Consider the following 20,626-nt stretch of genomic DNA (forward strand, 5'->3'; position numbering starts at 1 on the left):
TGGCTGTGAGAATCAGCTGTGTCTGCAGTGGGAGAACTTCTGTGCTGGAGACACCCTTCTGGGGCAAGACTTGCTTCAGTGGGGCTTTGGTGCTCACTGAGTCTGCCCCCTGAGTGTGTTCCTTATGGATCTGAGGAGTTGTAATATGGATGGTCCACTCTGACCACTGGGTCTAATTTTACTAGTATTTTCATCTAGTAATATATGCATATTGTCTAAAAAATGAAATGAGACTACTTGCCAGTTAAGTCTTTAGCAATTGTTTTTTATTTACCTCTGAGTTTCTGAATAATGTTCTCACATAGAATCTATTCTTTGCCTGCATCATAAAAGCCTGTGGGTATTTAAGAGCCAATTCAAAACATCTATTCACTTCAGCTAAGTTTATTCATCCCCATCTCTGAATATCACAGCTAAGTATGCATTTTGAACTCTTTGAGGATAGGGTCTAATCCTTACTTATTTCTATATTCTCTGAGCACATGCTCAAGGAATGTTCCCAGAGGGAATTAAAGTTGACTAAACAAATTGAATCAACCATTTGTCAGTACCACATATGGGTTTTGAACTCTCTTAAAGCACTCTGGTCTGCCATAGACTTGGAAAAGAACTGGGAATATGACACACAAAGAAAGACAGGTCAGACATTGTAAAGAATAATTGCTATTTAAGTAAGCCTGATTTCCATAAGACACTTTATATAATAATGAAGCTTTGGTTAATGTTTCTATTTTATCTGTGTTTAAAATATATGATTATCCAAATTGATTTGATCTACCTACTATAAACTACTATCATAGTACAAAAAGTGACAAATGCAAATAAAAGGACAAATAAAAAGACATTAATTTCAGGAGACACATATTATTTGAGATCACTGAATGTCTGTATGTTATAATATCTAGACAAAAGCATAATGAAAGATACCACAATAAAGTAACAATATAGTCCCTTATGATATTGCTAATTCCCTATGTCAGTGCTTAAGATTTAAAATATAATTTATTTTTTATGGTGACTGTAGCTTATTTCTTTAGTTCATTGGATTGTGCCTCCTTGTCCTATCCACACAAATCCTTCTGATGGTTTTTCTTACCAGAAGGCATTGGTGAGATCTTCCATCTTTTTTATACTTTCTACAGTACAACTATAAAAATATCCAGGATAAAACTAAAAATTTGGCCCTAGCTGGTTTGACTCAATGAATAGAGTGTTGGCCCTCAAACTGACGGGTCCTGGGTTCAATTCCAGTCAAGGACACATACCTAGGTTGCAGGCTCAATTCCCAGTCCTGGTCAAGGTGCATGCTGGAGGCAACCAATCGATGTGTCTCTGACACATCAGAGTTTTTCTCTCTCTCCTCCTCCTCTTCCTTGCACTCTCTCTAAAAATCAATGGAAAAATATCCTCAGATGAGGATTCACCAAAAAAAAAAAAAAACAACTAAAAGTTTGTATATGTGTGTCTGGATTATGTTTTCACTGACTTTTAAAAACAATACAAACAAAAAAAAAATTGCAAAAAACATATTCTGCCCTGTCTATACAGTTACACAAACACCTCTATAAAGTGTCTAATATCATCAACCTGGTCCTTGGACTGAATTTTGTGTGCACTCCCTACAATAATAACTATGAATACGTAGTTCTCAGAGAGAAGTTATAATTATAACAAGGTGGGAGTCTAATTACTAGACAACTGTTTCCATTTGATTTTTTACAACACCAATTTAATGGTGGGAAACTCATTGTTTTTATTATGAATGTTTTTATTTGTATTCTACCTTGTTCTACACTGGATTAAGGTGGTTTATAAGGAGATTTTATATAAAGATAGATTTTATATATATTCTATATAAAATATGGTATTAAATTACCTTTAGAGATATAAGAATAAAGCAAAATGTAAGTGAAAAGATAAAATGGGAATAGAATTAAAACTATATTTCATAATTCCCATTTAGACATTTCCTTAAGTCAAGCCACAGCATTTATAGCTCTCTGGACAAAAAAGCAAACAAGCAAACTTTGGTCAGGTATAGTCTTCATGGCACCCATAAGATAAAAACTGAGCAGTTGCTCAGAAGCAATACAATTCTTTCAGTTCCTCATAAAAAGAATCTATACTAATAATAGCCTAGATGGCCATCACGCCCTCATGCATCACGCCCTAAGATGGCCATCACAAGATGGCTGTCACATGATGGCCATCACATGATGGCTGCACACACAGCAGAGGCGGGGCCCGGCAGAGGAGGTGGGTCGCAGCTGGGGAGGGCAGTTGTGGGCAATCAGGTCAGCAGGGGAGGACAGTTGTGGGCAATCAGGCTGGCAGGGGAGGGCAGTTGGGGATGATCAGGCGGGCAGGGGGGGGCAGTTGTGGGAGATCAGGCCTGCAGGGGAGGGCAGTTGGGGGTGATCAGGGCGGCAGGGGAGGGCTGTTGTGGGTGAGCAGGCCGGCAGGGGAGGTAAGTTTGGGATGATCAGGCCGGCAGAGGAGCAGTTAGGCGTCAATTAGGCCAGCAGGGGAGCAGTTAGGGGGGAATCAGGCTGGCAGGCAGAACTGGTTAGTGGCAATCAAGCAGGCAGGCAGGTGAGCGGTTAGGAGCCAGCGGTCCCAGATTGTGAGAGGAATGTCCCAGATTGGAGAGTGTGCAAGCCGGACTGAGGGACACCCCCCCCCCACCATGCACAAATTTTGTGCATCAGGCATCTAGTACTATATAATGTAATGAACTATATGTCCTTTAAGATATTCTTAGCACAGAAACAAAAATTTGTTTTATAATACTCTTACACTGTCCTTCAATTCTAACAAATGGCATCAATTACTATTCAGTAAAAGCAATATGATATGGGGCAAAGCAGTGTGAAATCATTCAGATACCAAGTTCTATATTTTTTGTCTGACAACACTTCCCTAATCATTATTGAAATGGCTCCTTACGGTATTTTCACAAAGTATCTAAAGATGATTGAAATCATAGACATTAAAACAGTGTTGCTTATTACAGTAGTAAGTTTTTAGTAAACATAGTATTGCTTTGCACAGCAGGAAGTTTATAATAAACTAGAGGCCCAGTGCACAAAAATTTGTGCACTCAGTGGGGGTCCCTCAGCCTGGCCTATGCCCTCTTGCAGTCTGGGACCCCTCAGAGGATGTCCATCTGCTGGCTTAGGCCCGCTCCCTGGGGAATCGGGCCCAAGCTGGCAGTCAGACATCCCTCTAGCAGCCCGGCAGCCCTCGGGGGATGTCCACTTGCCAGCTGGGAGCAGGCCTAAGCTGCAGTAGGACATCCTTAGCGCTGCTGAGGAGGCAGGAGAGGCTCCCACCACCACTGCTGTACTGGCAGTCGTCAGCCTGGCTTGTGGCTGAGCAGAGCTCCTCCTGTGGGAGCGCACTGACCACCAGGGAGCAGCTCCTGCATTGAGCGTCTGCCCCCTGGTGGTCAGTGTGTGTCATAGTGACCAGTCATTGCCAGTCATTCTGCTGTTAGGGTCAGTTTGCATATTACCTTTTTATTATATAGGATAGAGGCCTGGTGCATGGGTGGGGGCTGGCTGGTTTGCCCTGAAGGGTGTCCAGATCAGGGTGGGGGTCCCGCTGGGGTGCCTGGCCTGCCTGGGTGGGGGGCTTATGGGTGTATGCAGGCTGGTCACACCCCCTTCAGGGTGGGGGTCCCCACTGGGGTGCCTGGCCAGCCTGGGTGAAGGGCTGATGGCTGTTTGCAGCTGGCCACCCCCCCTTTAGGGTGGGGGGTCCCCACTGGGGTGCCTGGCCAGTCTGGGTAAGGGGCTGAGGGCCGTTTTTAGGCTGGCCTAGCTCCCCGGGGATGGAAGCTCCCAGCCTCTCCTCTTTTTGTTTTTTTGTTTTTTATTCTGGGGTTTATTTACCTTCTATAATTGAAACTTTGTTGCTTTGAGTGGAGCTCAGAGCCGGGAAGCTTGGCTTCCTCCATCATTGGGGCAACCAAGCCTCCTGCTTGCTCTAGCTTCATGGCTGCTGGCCGCCATCTTGGTTGGGTTAATTTGCATATAGTCGCTCTGATTGGCTGGTGGGTGTGGCTTAAGGTGTAGCAAAGGTACGGTCAATTTGCATGTTTGTCTTTTATTAGAGTAGATGTTGTGAATGACAGAAAACCCTACCTCTCATTAAACTTTAACTTAGGCAAAACCCATAGCTTAACCATGCCTATATTTAACCAACCATAAAACTACAGTGATAATCTTTCCTCCCACCTAGTTTAACAGGAAGTTGTGAAGATAGCACCTGATATCATCAGACTTTGTTAGATACATGTTCTATATAAGCATTAGTGGCAACTCAACAGTAAGGAATGTCTCTGATCTCCACTATGTTATCATCAAGGTTTTTATTAAGTTCCTAACCAGAGATGGTACAGCATAGGAAATTTAAGTTGACACTGTAACCTCTAGAAATTTACAGTCATAGATAGATGGGACCCAAAAAAAAATTTAAAGATATTATTAAGTAATTAGTTATTCATTTATAGACTTATAAATTAAACTATTTAACCCTTAACTCCACTAATACATTTGTTTTCTTTCCTCAAACTCTTTCCAGTTCAAGATAGTAAGTTGGCATGATCTGAGTAAATACCATTTAAAAGCAGCAGTTTCCCACAGAAATGTTGACAAGGAGTGCCATTGCAGCTCATCATAGGGAATTATACACACTTAAGAATATGGAATAAAAATAAGAATTAATAGGGAATTTGTGAGTATGTCATGGCAAGTCTGTCACAAGAAAACTAATTGAGAAACCTGAGCTAGAGACACGTGAGGCTGCTAATATATAACACAGACTTTCATTCATTAACTTTTTGCATTGTTATGTCTTTCTACCAAGTCTTTCTTGTGACTTTGTCTAGATAATTCCTATAAGAGTTGGCATGATATAGTGGAAATAACTCTGAACTGGATGACTAATTACCTGTGTCTTAGTCCTAAGGGTTCATTTAAAGATTAAGCCCTTTCATCTAAATCCTAAGTTTCTCAGGTGATAAATCTATCATATTCAATATCATAAATGCCAGCATCTCCTAACCCCTAACTTGAGTGATGTTGAATGTGCTCTCATAGTCTTCATTTTTAAAAAATATAATGGCGATTTTAGTTTATCTAGATCAGTGGTTCCCAAACTTATTTGGCCTACCGCCCCCTTTCCAGAAAAAATATTACTCAGCGCCCCCTGGAAATTAATTTTTTTTAAATTTTAATAGCAATTAAACAGAAAGATATACGTATTAATGTTTCTACGAAAGGTAATACATTATAAACATGATATTATTAATTGTAAAGTGCATATAATTATTACAAAATAAATAAATAATACTCACCAATTATAGTCGCACTATTTGTTAGTTAACTTTAACTTGTCACAATATCACAACAATCTAACTTAGAGTTATATTACGGCCGTAATTTTCCCGTAATAATTACGGGAAATCTCCTGATTCATAGCGTGCTCCCAAATCTGCTGGTAGTACTGCCAGTAGCCAGTACTGCCGCTGCCGTTCCAGGCTTTGGCCTTGCGATCCACCAATCGCACAAGTGGCAGTTGCCCGCAGCAATGCTCATAGTGCTCACGTGTTTTGGAACGGCAATTCAGTGGCACCACGAGAACAGTAGCAGTGCGCAATTGCACATACCTCAATGCAAGTGAGGGAGTATGCGGGAACCGAGCCAACGTCCAGTACGTTGTTCAAAGAAAAATTAAGCGTTATGAGCGGAATACATAAATCAATTTTTCTAAATCTTCTCTTCTTTCTTTTATGCTTTCACCGCCCCCTTACAGTTATTCATCGCCCCCAAATGCACCTGTGGCCAGCACCGCCCCCCTGGATCGCTGCAGCGCCCACCAGGGGGCGGTAGCGCCCACTTTGGGAATCACTGATCTAGATGCTCTCTAATTTTTACCAAAGCTAGTGTTCATGCCTAATAACCTAGAAAAACTTAATATTTATATAATTAAAACTCATCATTTATTAAACAATAAGCTTTAACATAAATTTCAAGTGCATTATTTTTTATTAGCTATATGCCAGATAATTTGGAATGCTCAAAATAAGAGATTGCAAGTCATTTGAAATAATCCAAGAATCATACATATGAAGAAGACATAAAAGTTCTTTATTACATGAATCCTAAACCAGTTTTAAAATCTGTAGACCATAAAATTCCATTTTACATAACCCACTGAAGGGCTTTAAAATTGGAATGTGTCAGTGGGAACATGAGCTAAGACCCTGTGATGTCTTCCAGGTTGCTGTTTCCCTGGTAAACACTATAAGCCATACACTAAGAATCCTCCAGATTATCTAGAAATTTCTATATATAATCCTATCTGAATTAACTTTGTAAGGAGAGACAATTGGAAAATGTATGAACTGTTTTAATACTTATATTATTCTTCCAAAAATGAGATTTCTTGACTAATGGACTTCCTTCCCCAATTGCTGACCCATAATATATGGAAGTATTGCATCTTAACTTTTGGATGGAACACAAGATTTGTGAAATTGATAATTAAATACTCACCTTAGCTTAATTAATATCTAAAATATTGCCATTTTAATAACAAATAGTGAAATATGCTTAGATTCATGTTATAATAGGGTAGAATTTATTATGCAAATTAATACCATAATATTATAAGAAAAGTATTCTTTTATCCAACAGAACCAAATATTTTCAGTTACCAATGTCCACGGCCTTAATTCATATGTGTATGCTGATGTCTAAACTTCAGACCCATATAGCCACCTGCCTACTGTTTACCACAACATTTGAATGATGATATTCTTCTCATCATTTAAATTTAACATGACTATGGTAGAAACTCACAGGTGCCTATCCCAAATATTTGTTTTTTTTCCTTAATAATAGAATATTTGATTTGGGGTTGGGCCTCCTGGAAAATAGAATAATGTCCCTTGTCCATAGGAGTCTCCATTTAAATAAGTTCTGACCAATGGAATCTCTGTTCCTATGGCTAGAATCTTAATGTGCATGTCCTAGCTAAAATACATGTGTTAGTTGGAGCTCAGCAACCATATTGAACCATGATTTGGAGGATATAAGTTTATGCCAGCGGGACCTCATGACAGTAGGAGCCTAGATTCCTAATTACTCTGTGAACCTCCCTATTAGCCATCATCTGCCTGCCTTCAGACTTGTTTTACATGAAACTGAAATAAAATTACATTTCATACACTAAAGCCACTTTACCCTAGATTTCTGGCTACTCATAGATAAATTTAATATATTTACAATATATAAAAGAGGTTAATTGCAATCAGGTAAATACTATTTTTATGTAACTATCTTTGGGAAAAAAGGACATCAAGAAACATACTTAGTAATTCTCATTCAATTTCTGTATATGAGATGACAAAAATGTTTTTACTTAATATTCTCTTGCAGCATAAGTTTGAAATACAAGTAATACATCTAATACTAATAAGTCAGGATATCAAGTTTCCATTGAGGATCTCATCATGACAAGCTCTAGGACTTTAAACAAATGACTTCCATTTTCTCCCTTAGTGGATAATGGTCTGTGCTGTAGTATCAGAAACTTGGGTTTAGTCCTGGCTCTTCCTCTTATAGCTAGGTGGCTCTGAGCAAATTACCTTTACAAGTCTACCAATGGAGATAATGATCTAAGTATAGGGTTCTTCTAAGGGTTAAATGAAATAACACTTAAAAGAGTAATTGGCATCCTGCCAGGCACACAGTAAATGCTCAACAAATGTTGGCTTTGTGTCCTTATTCCTCCTTCATAATGAGAAATAAATTAGTTTTTAAAGTGGGATGAAATATCCCCAAGTTGCTTTATGTGTTCCTGGGGGAATAAGGAGATAGAGTAGGTGAGGCTCAAAGCCTTAGTCCCACTACACCCCTAGCAACTCTGCTCCATACAACAGGGCTTTGCATTAGCCTTATGTGCAAAAGGGATTCAACTGGTAAAGAAAATGTGGAAAACCACTCATCTTTGCACCTGTCTGCTCTAAGAATCTATGAGTCAGGCCAATGGTCAGCCATGAAGTGTAGAGTTTAGTGTAAGGATTTAGAACTCTACTTATGAAGCCCTAATCTCTCTTTGTTTTGAATCCAGTAATATATGTACAAGTGCTTAGCCATGGCTTCAATGTATTGTATAGATTGAAAGATTGGTTTGTAATATTTTGGATATATTATTTGTAATCTCTGGTATTCTCTTGATTAGGAAAATTGAGACACTGAGATTAAACTAATTGTTGAAACAAGGAAAGTTAGCTCTGCTTAATCAAGGGATCCCTTGTGATTCCAGGGTTCATGATGTGGTGGAGGCAGCAGGGAGTACTAAAAAGTATAGAAATGCAGTTAGAGCATGTATGTTCAAACTCCAACTCCATCAATCACTGACTCAAAAGTGTGGAAGTCTCAGTCTTCCTAGCTTTTGATATTCCTATCTGTAAAATTATGATAATGTTAGCATTACCTGCCTCATAGGGTTGTTGATAGGTACCAAATTTTATATATATATATAGTAGGAATTGTGTGTAAAGAAAATATCATCCTATATAATAAAAGGCTAATATGCAAAGCAACCAAACAGCGGAACGACCAATTGCTATGATGTGCACTGATCACCAGGGGGAAGACACTCAATGCAGGAGTTGCCCCCTGGTGGTCAGTGCACTCCTACAGGGAGAGCACTGCTCAGCCAGAAGCCCTGAGCCGGGCTCATGGCTGGTGAGTGCAGCAGTGGTAGCGGGAGACTCTCCCACCTCCACAGCAGCACTAAGGATGTCCCTCGAGGGCTCCTGGACTGTGAGAGGGCACAGGCCAAGCTGAGGGACCCCCTGAGTGCATGAATTTTGTGCACCGGGCCTCTAGTATTATATATAAACTAGTAGCCCTGCGCACGAATCTGTGCGCCAGTAGCTCGCCAGTAGCTCGCTGCCGCCCTCCAGTAGCTCTCTGCCTGCTGCCCTGCCCTCTTGTAGCTCTCTGCCTGCTGCCCTGCCCTCCTGTAGCTCTCCCCGCCCCCCTTCATAGCTTGTTGCCCTGCCCTCTCCTGTAGCTCTCCATCTCCTGCTTGCTTGCTGCCCTTCCCCGTCCTGTAACTCTCTGCCACCCACTTGTAGCCAGTAGGTCACTGCTCCCCACCCTCCTGCTGATCTGTGATCCAGTCATTACACTTCACAGCATAACAACCATTTGCATATTACATCTTTATTATATAGGATACTTACATATGAATATATGTATTCTTACTATATGTACCTTCTCTGAATTTTACTAAATGTGACCTGACAAGCTTTTAATTTGCAATGACTAATTTTTAAACGGCCATATACTTCTATATGAATCCAAATGGTAATAGTAATAATAATAATAACAGTATTTTCTGGGGCATGTAGACACCAGTGCTAATTTAACTTTTCTACTTGAAAATATTGGACTCAATGTACAGGTGAACCGGGAGGACAGATTCTATCTCTAATATTGATCAATATTCCTGTGACCACATGCAAATTACCTAATCTTTGAAGGTTGTATCCCTTACCTTATAGAATGCAGACAGCAATGCTTCCTGTCTACCAGCCTCAAAAGTGGAGTGAGAGGGAAAAATAAAGGTCACTATGCTATTACTTGAGGGACATTTTCTGATAATTCTGGATGCAGTAAAGAGTGTGAGCAGGTAAGGAAGAGACCGCCTCTGTATCTATGCTAATTAAAGCCTGGGGTGGATCATAAAAAGAACATCCACATTTTGAATCCAAGTAGCACACAAGACAGTTAAATCAGCATAGCAGTAGAACCACCTAAGTAGGTAAAGGAGACATTGTGAAGAGGGTATAGCATTGTAAAAAGAGCATAGATTTGGAGTCAGATAGACCTGGCTTAATTCCCAGGTCTGCCATTTATTGCCTTTGGGCAAATAATGGTACCTGTGAATCTCAGTTTCCTCATATGTAAAATGGGTATAATACTATAACCATACTATAAAGATTAAATGTGCATGATATTTTAGAAAAATAGTTGGAACATAGTACATGTGAAACAAATGATAACAATTCCTTTTTTTTCTGCACTGACTCATGGTTTGACTTTAAACAAAGTGCTAAATCTTTCCATAGCTTTTGCAGCTTCAAAAAAAAAGATATCATCTGACAACTTGAGATAAAAAGTTGCAAGATAGCATTTAATGGTGACTGTATGGTACTTTGAATTCCCCGAAGCTTAGTTCTACCACATCAGAGTTAGTATTCTAAAAATCTCAGAAATTGCCCAACCATGCAGGTGATACATATGCCTGGGAGAAGGTTGTGCTTGCCGGTTCTGGCATGACTTGGTGTCTCTGCAGCCTGTTTTTCTTTCTCAACCTCTTAAAATTTTCCTAATCTCTAATCCACTCATTTCTAAACCTATTAAATTGTGCTGGAAACTGAGAGCATTCATCACAATTCTCATTCACCATCTTCACTGAAAATCTGTCCAAAGAAGTATGCTTTGAGAAGTTTTTAGTCGAGTTCTTCTAAATCCTAACCCTGACAAAGCCAAGAAATGCAGCCAGAGTACCCATTTCAGCACTGACCATCTTGGAAGACCTGCTCCACATCTGCCCAACTCACCTCATTCCCAAGCACTAGCGTTTCAGGCACTACAAACCTTATGGACCTCTGCTGATATTGAAGCACGTATTAGGCAAATAATATCGCTTCTTCTTCTTGAATGTTTCTATTTATTCCCTCTTTATAGTGACACAATGACATACTTTTGAAGGAAAGCAGACAGCAATGAAAGAATAACAAAGGTCTATTACGCAGTTATAGTGACTGATGAATTCCTTCCATGAAATGCTGCACTAAGATGAACTTGATTTTCACACAATAGCAAATGTTGTAATTATTTTTATAAAATGGGGATGATGTAATTGAAGTGTTATACTCTCAGTCACTGATCGCCTTTGAGATAGGTTGAGAAAGTTAGGTCATGTTCTTATTTAAATACAAAGACAGTTTGAAGAATATTAAATAAGGGCAGTTCACGCACTCTTTAAAATATTTTTAAACCCTTCCTTCTTAAGCATATATGTGCATTGTTTCACATTAATCTGTATATGATCTGTTTCTTTGCCTATACACTGTATAGGCATGTATGGGTATACCTACACATACATTTTCTCCATGTATGAATCTGCATGTGTGCATGTTTTCCATTCCCTGTTAGACTGCAAACTTTCCAAATACTCTTTTTTTAAGTCCCCACCCCTGATAGACAATGTGTTACAATAGAAAAGTGTAGACTTTAGAACCAGAAAGGCCAAGGTCAGATTCTAGATTCAACACTTAACTGACTCTGGACAATCTGAGCTGCTGTTATTTCATCTTTGAAAACAGTGATCAACAGTAACTGCTTCTCAACGTATTGTCCAAATTAATTGAGGTACCATTTTACAAGGTGTATAATACATAATAGATGCTCAACAGATAGTTTCTTCCACGCAAAACTGGGTACACAATGAGAACTTACTACAAGCTGTTACATGGACCAGGACTGATCTTGGCTGAAGGAGAAGTGAGGCCCAGCGTTAAACGCTTGGAGCACGATCCTATAGCAACCTTGGACCTAACTCTCAATAGAGTGGCCCTTCAGCATCACTATTTATTGACTAATTTCAGGGGGGAATATTACTAGATGAGTTTTATGTCAAGGTTTTCCCTGTAAACAAACAGATTTTTAATCCGAAAATGACCACCCTCCCTGTTTTACACAAACTACCCAAATAATGTCAGTAGCTTCTCTTTAGTTTCCCATGTCCCCTTAAATTATCTTCTCCTGCTTAATCATCACTATGTTGCATAAATGAGTGCTCTTTTCCCTAGAAGGGAAAGGTGACTAGGGAAATAGCACCTCCCATTATGATATAATTATACCAATTTAAATTTTTAAAAAGGGCTACCTCTTTCAAAGATGACCGATTTCATTTCTGCCTTAATTTCTTTATATCTTACCATCTTTTCTCTTTTTTTATGGCTTTACACTGTATCAATTCTTCTCAGACTTTTAGTACAAATAAGAATTACCTTGTGTAACTTCTAAAAAAATACATTTCCCATGCCTCAACCAGAGATTTGTTAGAATTTCTGAAATGAGAACTGGATGTTTCTTTTTTTGATAAATATCCAGTGAATCTAATGCAGGAAGTTCATGGGCCACACACTGAGAGACAGTCATATCCCACTGAGTAAAAATTAAAGTTATCCATGATGTTTAATTTAAATATGACTCATTTCACCTTCATCTATTTAAATGTGTGTAAATATTAATGTTTATAAATTTTGTCTGCTGACCTGTAATTCTTATCAGTGGTTGCTGGTGAATACAGTCAGCATGTATCCCCATCATCAATATATATACAGGGGTGGGCAAAAAGTTGGTTTACAGTTGCTCATATGGAAAATAATACAATAATTAATAAATAATAATATATGAATAAACTGTTTCATGTACTCACAACTGTAAACCTACTTTTGCCCATCCCTGTATTAATAAGTAGTTTCTTCTCTACACAAATCTCTTTCCTATAAACTTATTCTTGATAAAGTTTTCTTTAACTTTCTGCTATGGGTGTTTCCTCATAAAATTCACAAGTTCTCTTTATGCTAAAAAACAGTATAAAATAAGAATTTGGGGGAAACAGCAGCATAAAAAGAATGTTTACATGGTCTAAATTTCTTCTTACCCTTAAATTCAAAAATAGTGATTCTCATTTAGAACAAGTAGAGTGGAGGGGGGGAGCTATCAGAAATTTGACTAAAGAGGAACGTGCCATTTAATAAAATGCTCCATCTGTTTCTTATATGACTTCCCAGTTATGAATCAATGTTCTTAAAGAGAAATTGCCTACATATATCCTAGTATTTCAATCATATTTCTTTCATGCAAGCATTGCTGTTGGTACACTTACTCCAGCAAACACGCATAGTAAATTTAATCCCTTCTCACTCTAGTCTATTCTCTTAACATCACCAAGGTCAACTCAAACATGATGCTTCACTTTTTAGATCAGGATGGTATTTTGTTCACCTTTCTTTTTTTTCCTTGAGATGTACCTCCATCTCCTCTGAAGCAGGATTTAAATAGGTACATCTTTTGCTTCAAATTAGAGACTATACATAGAAAAGTTTACTCCAATACACACACCCCCATAGCTCCTCTACACAAATTCCAGACTCATTCACACCCAACATAGAACAAACCTGAAATCTATTGGATATCTTGAGTTTGATAGAGGTTCTAACTTTAAATAAAACACTCTTTTATATGGTAATATTCTTAAAGACAATGCAGGCAAAAGGTGTAGGACATAAAACCATCAAGGACTATAGAGAAGTACTTGCAAAGGCAGGGAGTTTTGAAAAATCTGACTAAATCTGTAGTGTCTTTAGCTCTTAGTTTCTCCATGAACATGTATAGAAGAGTATTAAACTTCTCGTGACAAGTATGTAGAACTCTCTATCAATGACAGAGCCCTCTTCTCAAAGTAGAAATCATTCTCAATAAAAGATATACCAACCAGAAAGATATATCAACCAGAAAAAATAAAATTTTAATCTAAAGATAAAATTATTTTTAGAGTCCAAATTTATACACTGAAACCTGGATAATGTTTCATTTCTATCTTTGAAAGAAAACAACCCCAAAATAATTATGATTTATCTATTAGAGAAGTTGATTGTGGGCAGGTACATCATTAGATTTATTTTTTAAATCCAGCTATAATAGTCTAGTCATAATGTCTTTTAAATTATTTCTCACTCTTTTAAGACATGTATAATTTTTTAAAGTTAAACTATTTACTTAGATAAATAAAGGTAATTTGGATCTGCATGATTTTCTCAATAAGACAAAGCTAAAACATATTCTTTTAGCCCAAGCTAAAAATGTGTTCTTTTCTTCTTCAAACAAACAAACCAAACAACTAAAAGACAGCTGTTCAAGCAGTATATACCTTTATCTGTTGTTGACCTCTTCTGAAAGTATTTAGAAAAACATTTTTGGATAGGACACTAGAGAATAAGAAAACCAAATACAGAAAGAATAGAAATCTATTTCTTGATGTAATTTCATGTTAAATATAAAAAGTATTTTTTATGTTAAGCAAAATAAACCAGAGATCTATATATTTCTTGGTGTGGTTTATGTCTCATTTTAAACTACAAGCTAACTTAAGACAAAAAAAGGAACTCACGGATGCATTTCTGACCAGCAAGGAAGAGTCCTGTGGAGACGGCGGTCTGTAGTCAAGTGTATGCATCCAGCCTCTATCAGCAACTTCCTGGGCTGGATGAGGTGAAGAAAGAAATCACTGATGATCTAAACAGAACCAGTCTGACAGGTCATGGCTAGTATGATGGGAACTGTTTGTGCAATAGTAGGACAAAGTCAGATGTTATAGGGAGCTAGAGAACATAAATAATTTATAAATACTTTCTAGGAGTGGAAATTTAAAAACTATTATCTTAAGACTCTAACTTAAAAGTGTTAACGTAAATCTGAATATTTCAAAAAGTCAGATGTTTAACTCTAGAAAGAAATTCTAAAACCATCTTGCTCAGCCTCTTCGTGTTTCCAATGACGAAACTGAGGTTTAAGTTGAATGACTTGGTCAAAATCACATAGTTTATGAGCCACCAAACCAGGATGAATGCTCGTTTTTTGTTGCTTGTTTTTTAACTAGTCTGACATGCTTGCCACTCTACCATGCATATAATGAAAATTTTCCTTTCGTATTGACTGTAATCAATCATTGAAAATTATAGTACAGATTAGAAAATTATGTGTCATAATGATACTGCTGTAATTTACCCAGTAATTAATTAATTAACAGGAAAGGAGCAAAGGGAAGGCCAGATAATATAAGCATGCCTTTTGTACAGCTGTACCAGAAAACTGCAGTTTAGCACGCTCCAGATCTGTTCTCCGCAGATCCTGGGGGAAGGGACTGGACAAACAAGAATAGACACATGTCCAGTAAGGTCTGCATGGTATGGGAAAGGTGATTGTTTGTCATTCACACCTGGGAGCAGGGCATTGGCCAGAATAGGCATGGCCACTACAAGTGCACAAAATCTGAGATACATAAACTCCTGAACAAAGGGAGTTCCCTCTCTTGAGCTCCAGCTCTCTTGTTTCAAGGGGTGCCCTCCTCTGCACTTTCCACATGGCCCACAGCCATGTGGACTCTCCACACACAATGGACTGATGTACTAAAATTAGACTGATGCTGTGCTAGACTCAATTCCACCATGGAATGGAACTTTGGACATTGGCTTTGCTTTCTTTAAAAAAAAAAATCTTTATTGATTAAGGTATTACATATGTGTCCTTATCCTCCCATAACCTGCCCCCCCCAACCCCCTCACTCATGCCCTCACCCCCCTATTGTCTGTGTCCATTGGTTAAGCTTATATGTATGCATACAAGTCCTTTGGTTGATCTCTCCCCCTGACCCCCACCCTCCCCTACCTTCCCTCTGAGGTTTGATGGTCTGATTGATGTTTCTCTGTCTCTGGATCTGTTTTTGTTCACCAGCTTATGTTGTTCACTATATTCCATAAATGGGTGAGATCATGTGATATTTCTCTTTCTCTGACTGGCTTATTTCACTTAGCATAATGCTCTCTAGTTCCATCCATGCTGTTGCAAATGGTAGATATTATTTGAGAATAATAGTGCAATTAAGTAAATATTGAACATTAGTGTAAGCAGACTTTATTTTTAAGAGCAGTTTTAGGTTCACGGCAAAATTGAGTGAAAAGTATATGGCTTTCCCCTATACCTCTTGGCCCCACACATGCATAGCCTTCCCCATTTTCAACATCCTCCACCAGAATAGTATATTTGTTACAAGTGTTGAATCTACATTGACACATCATTATTACTCCATAGGTTACATTAAGATTTCACAGACTATAGTGTGGTGAAGGGCTAGGGTGGGGCCGGGACTGGGAGAAGAGGGGTAAAGGGCAGAGTTGGGGAACATCTGTAATACTTTCAATAATACAAAAGATTTGTTCTTGGTGTTGTACGTTCTATGGATTTGGACAAATGTATGATGACATGTGTTCATCATTATGAGTGGGCTTTCTTGTTGTTTTGTTGATGGTTTCTTTTGCTGTGCAGAAGCTTTTTGTTTTGATGTAGTCCCATTTGTTTATTTTCTCCTTAGTTTCCATTGCCCTAGGAGCTCTATTGGTGAAGAAATTGCTTTGGCATATGTCTGAGAGAAAGCTTTGCTTTTAGTTCTACTAAAGCAGCGGTTCTCAACCTGTGGGTCGCAACCCCTTTGGGGGTTGAACGACCCTTTCACAGGGGTCGCCTAAATACATCCTGCATATCAGATATTTACATTACGATTCATAACAGTAGCAAAATTACAGTTATGAAGTAGCAACGAAAATAATTTTATGGTTGGGGATCACCACAACATGAGGAACTGTATTAAAGGGTCGCAGCATTAGGAAGGTTGAGAACCACTGTAAAGCCCCAGCTCCACATTTTCCAGGCCTGATACAAGGGAAATGGGACTTTGGAAGCGGAAGGATATAACTTCATGAAAATAAAGCTTTCTACTATATCTCATCCTCCCATGGGGGCCTCCAGAAATTCTTATTCCTGTGGTACTCCAAGAACCCCACTCCCACTAGCAACAGAGAAATTCCACCTGTGCAATTCTCTAATAGCAATAGTTTCTCTAGAAAAGTTAAGTAGTTTACAAATATTAACCCCCAATTGAGACGGTATATTTCTTTCATTATGCTAGAGACAAGAATGTGAGCTGACACTGAATCATTATTGTCTTATTCCTAAAAAGTGAATAACATATTTTTAAATATATTCAGCCCTAGCCGGTGTTGCTCAATGGTTAGAGTATCAGGCCATGCAACCAAGGATCATGGGTTCCATTCCCGGTTAAGGATATGTACCTGGGTTGCAGGTTTGATCCCCAGCCCAACCAGGGCTTATTCAGGAAGCAACTAATTGATGTGTCTCTCTCATAGCGATATTTCTCACTTTCTCTCTCTCCCCAATCCTCTCTCCCTTCCACGATTTCTAAAAATCAATGGAAAAAATATCCTCGGGTGAGGATTAACAAACAAACAAAAATGTGTTCACACATGTGTATGCAAAACTCGGTGTATTTGTGTCACGTATAATCTTTAAATAGCCTTCCCTAATCCCCATAAAGTAGATGAGGTGTTTCTCCTCTGTCCTCTCATGGCATCATTAACACTTACATATTACACTAGAATTTTCTGTGTTCTTGTATCTCAACTCCACTAGACTGAATTCTTAAAAGACATAAACCTATTCCTAAATCATATGGCTCTCAAATTATGTGTAAAAAGGAGGGAGAGAAGGAAAGCATAAGGAGGTATGTGTAACTAATCTTAAAATCACCATAAAGAAAGCAAATAGATTCTGTTTAATGTTCCTATGCATCCATTGATCCAATGGCTCATCTGAACAGATATAGAAGTTGGAATCCACAGTGCAGTGTGGGCTTAGGCTGCCAAGAACTGAATCACTCTTTAGCAGTAACTCCCAAAAAGCCTCTATGCTGGGGCACACTGTACTCGGGACTAGGCAGAGCATGGCATCTACCCTTTGTTTCTGGCCAATAGATGACAATGCTGTAGAATAATATTATATGAACTTGGAGTTAATTACTATGTAGTGTCAGTTTTCTGTCTACTCACTTGAAAGAGCAATTTAGCCAAAAATAAAAAGGTAACAATAATGAAGTAAAATGTTGTGAGATTAAACTGTTCTTATTATACAGCCTTTAAAAAGTGAAATCCTCACTAGTGGAATGTTAATCTGGTTGAATAATACCATATTTTATTTTATACTCATGTTTTATGAAAATATTGATTATACTCTTGCTTTTGAAGAAAAGCAGAGTCTTCCTCAGTATAACTGTGGGCCAAGATTTGTCAAACTCATTTTAACAGAATCTCATGACTTTTTTTTTAAACTAAAATCCAGATTCCAAACTCAAATAAATCTTTTTATATGGTCCTATGGTCCTGTATACTTAGGATTATGTATTCCTAATGATGAATTGTTTAAAACCCTATGAATATAAACTAGAATTTATAGAAAACCAGAGATTAAGGCCACGTAAATAGAAAATAAGTGTATATCAGCCTAATGATATCAAAAGATAACCATAAGAACATGCTTCCTATGTTAATATCTTTCATTCAGGCTACTCAGAGACCATTAACAGTGTGTGCCATCAAATTTCATTATATTACTTACACTTTAGTAGATGTTTGAAGAATGACAGGGAAGGAAGGAGGAATGAAACATTGAACTCTATCTATCAAATGGAGTATTTCATGAACTTAGGCTTTTCTTTGATAGTGATTCTTAGAGTTGTAGGATAAAAAACACAGTCAATCATTGTTTGAATTCATTGATCTCTAAGAGAAAAAATAAAAGGCTCTTAGAGCAAAAGTTTGTCTTTAATTCAAATATTTATTTACTGTGTTGCTGTTTTTCAGGAATCATAAATTGTATTCTGTAATCCTTTCGCCCTAAATTATGGTGTGAAGAAAATGTGTTCAAAGATGTTTCCCCCTCTTTGTGTCTGAGATCAGGGCAGTCTGTCTTCCTGTGTCCTCCCGTGCAATGAACAGCAAAGTCAGGAGGAATATATTTATGGCCATGAAACCCACAGCAGACGTTACATTGCATAATTAGTAAAATAGCAACATGACCACAGGCATTTTTGCCAGCCAACAAACCATTCCATAGTCCTTCCTATACACGTCAGTGCCATAACAATGAGGCATGTGATGGCTGTAAGCATGACTATGCTAAAGAAGTACAGTGCCAGTGTGACTAGTCATGGATGATTTTATCATTTTTTAAATATCCCCCAGCTTGAACCAAGTTATTTTATGCCTTATAATACATGGATGCACATGCATGGTAATATGATTAATTTATGGAAGCACTTAAAGTTATACATAGCTTATCTTTGTATTGCTAGAGCAATCCTTTTATTGGCCAATTAATTGGGTCGTACATTATAGACTGACCACTGTCATTAAACTAGTGAGTGAGCTAGTTAGCAGTAAACACAGCTATTGTCATTTGCAGATCCATTTCCTCCTATCATGTATTGTTTTGAACTAGACCCAAATTCTAATAACTGCAATTAGTAGTTAATAACTGCACCTTAATTTGTTTAAGCCGAGAAAACAAAGAGCATCAATATAACTAATTACACTGAACAATGCATTGAATAATATCAGCAATATGTTTATCAAAAATTAGAAGAGAGTTTTATATAACTTTCTTATAACAAGTTTAAAGAAGCCTAAGAACATAACTTTGAAGTTGGTGACAGATTTTTATAGATCTATTCATGTGGTCATTACTGTATACTTCCACTGATCTAGCTTGATCTAACGGCAGAACTCAAAGTACCTAAACTAGAGATACTGTGTTCTTTAGATGAACTTTCTTAGATATCACTTTTCTCAGAAGACCTCCATAAGAACAGAATAGGAATCGTCTGAGTTCATATCCCTAACAAAGGCCTGAAGAGTTAGTATTGTACAGGGTGTCCCAAAAAAATGTATACACACTTTAACAGCTGATAGCTCAACTGATGTTTCTTTCTTTTAAGAGTAAACCCATTGGAACTAATAATTGTATTCAAAGTGGTATACACTGTTTTGGGACACCTGATATGTATTTTACTGATTGAGGGAAGATCAATTTACTTTCTTAATTCAAAGGGGCAGTTGACAGAATTAATACTTTATCAAAACTGAGGAGCTGGATGAATTTTACATTTAAATAAAATAAAATCCCATGAGATTATGATTTTAGATTAGTGTACTTTGACTTAGTAGATCCAGTGTGGTTTGTATTATGTGTTCATTGTCTGGTTACTTGTGTAATGTATCACAACAGGAACATAATTACAAAATAATTTTATTTATATTACAATCAAGGCTTCCAACCATAATGTATTGAATCTCCTTTTCATATTCCTTAATGAAATCTTGTCACAGAGCATCATTTTCTACTAATTGCAGTTATTAGAATTTGGGTCTAGTTTAAAACTTCAACTGTGCATAAGATCACCCTCTTTTCCCCTCAATACAAGCTTAACTTGACTTCTTGGAGTAGAGAAGTTGGAAGGCTCCTCCTTCCTCACTGCTTAGCTCCTCTACTTTTGCAATCAGAGAGGGGAGTTTATCTGTCCCATTATCAGCACCACTTTGGGGTTTCTCATAGAAAAGGAATAGGTAACTTTGCTCTTCTTTTCAATTATGAGCAATAGGGGAAGTCCTACTCAACATCCTAAAATATTGCTTATAAGTATATCTAGTTATGTCCCTTAATTTCCACTAGATTTATAGTTAGGGGTATTTTTATCACACTGTTCAATCATTTCTGTTGATTCATTGTATGTATCTATTATTAATCTAAAATAATTTGACTATTCCTACCTCATGTACACCACATGGGTCTTCTGTTTGCTCTTAAACCCCTGATTTCAGTTCTGCCTCATGGCCTTTATG

The 20,626-nt window shown here is 37.8% G+C and overlaps 1 protein-coding gene across 1 annotated transcript in view; it reads right to left on the reverse strand.

Annotated features, from left to right (window-relative positions):
• Positions 1-20,626, reverse strand: part of LOC102260627 (transmembrane protease serine 11E) — an 80,088-nt gene that overhangs the window by 30,992 nt on the left and 28,470 nt on the right. Inside the window, exon 2 of the mRNA XM_005868892.2 lies at positions 14,269-14,360. Coding sequence (XP_005868954.1) covers positions 14,269-14,276 — 8 coding nt within the window. The 5' untranslated portion in view covers positions 14,277-14,360. The remainder of the gene's footprint in view (positions 1-14,268; positions 14,361-20,626) is intronic.

The sequence above is a fragment of the Myotis brandtii genome, unplaced genomic scaffold (genome assembly GCF_000412655.1).
Source record: "Myotis brandtii unplaced genomic scaffold, ASM41265v1 scaffold28, whole genome shotgun sequence".
Taxonomy (NCBI): Eukaryota; Metazoa; Chordata; class Mammalia; order Chiroptera; family Vespertilionidae; genus Myotis; species Myotis brandtii.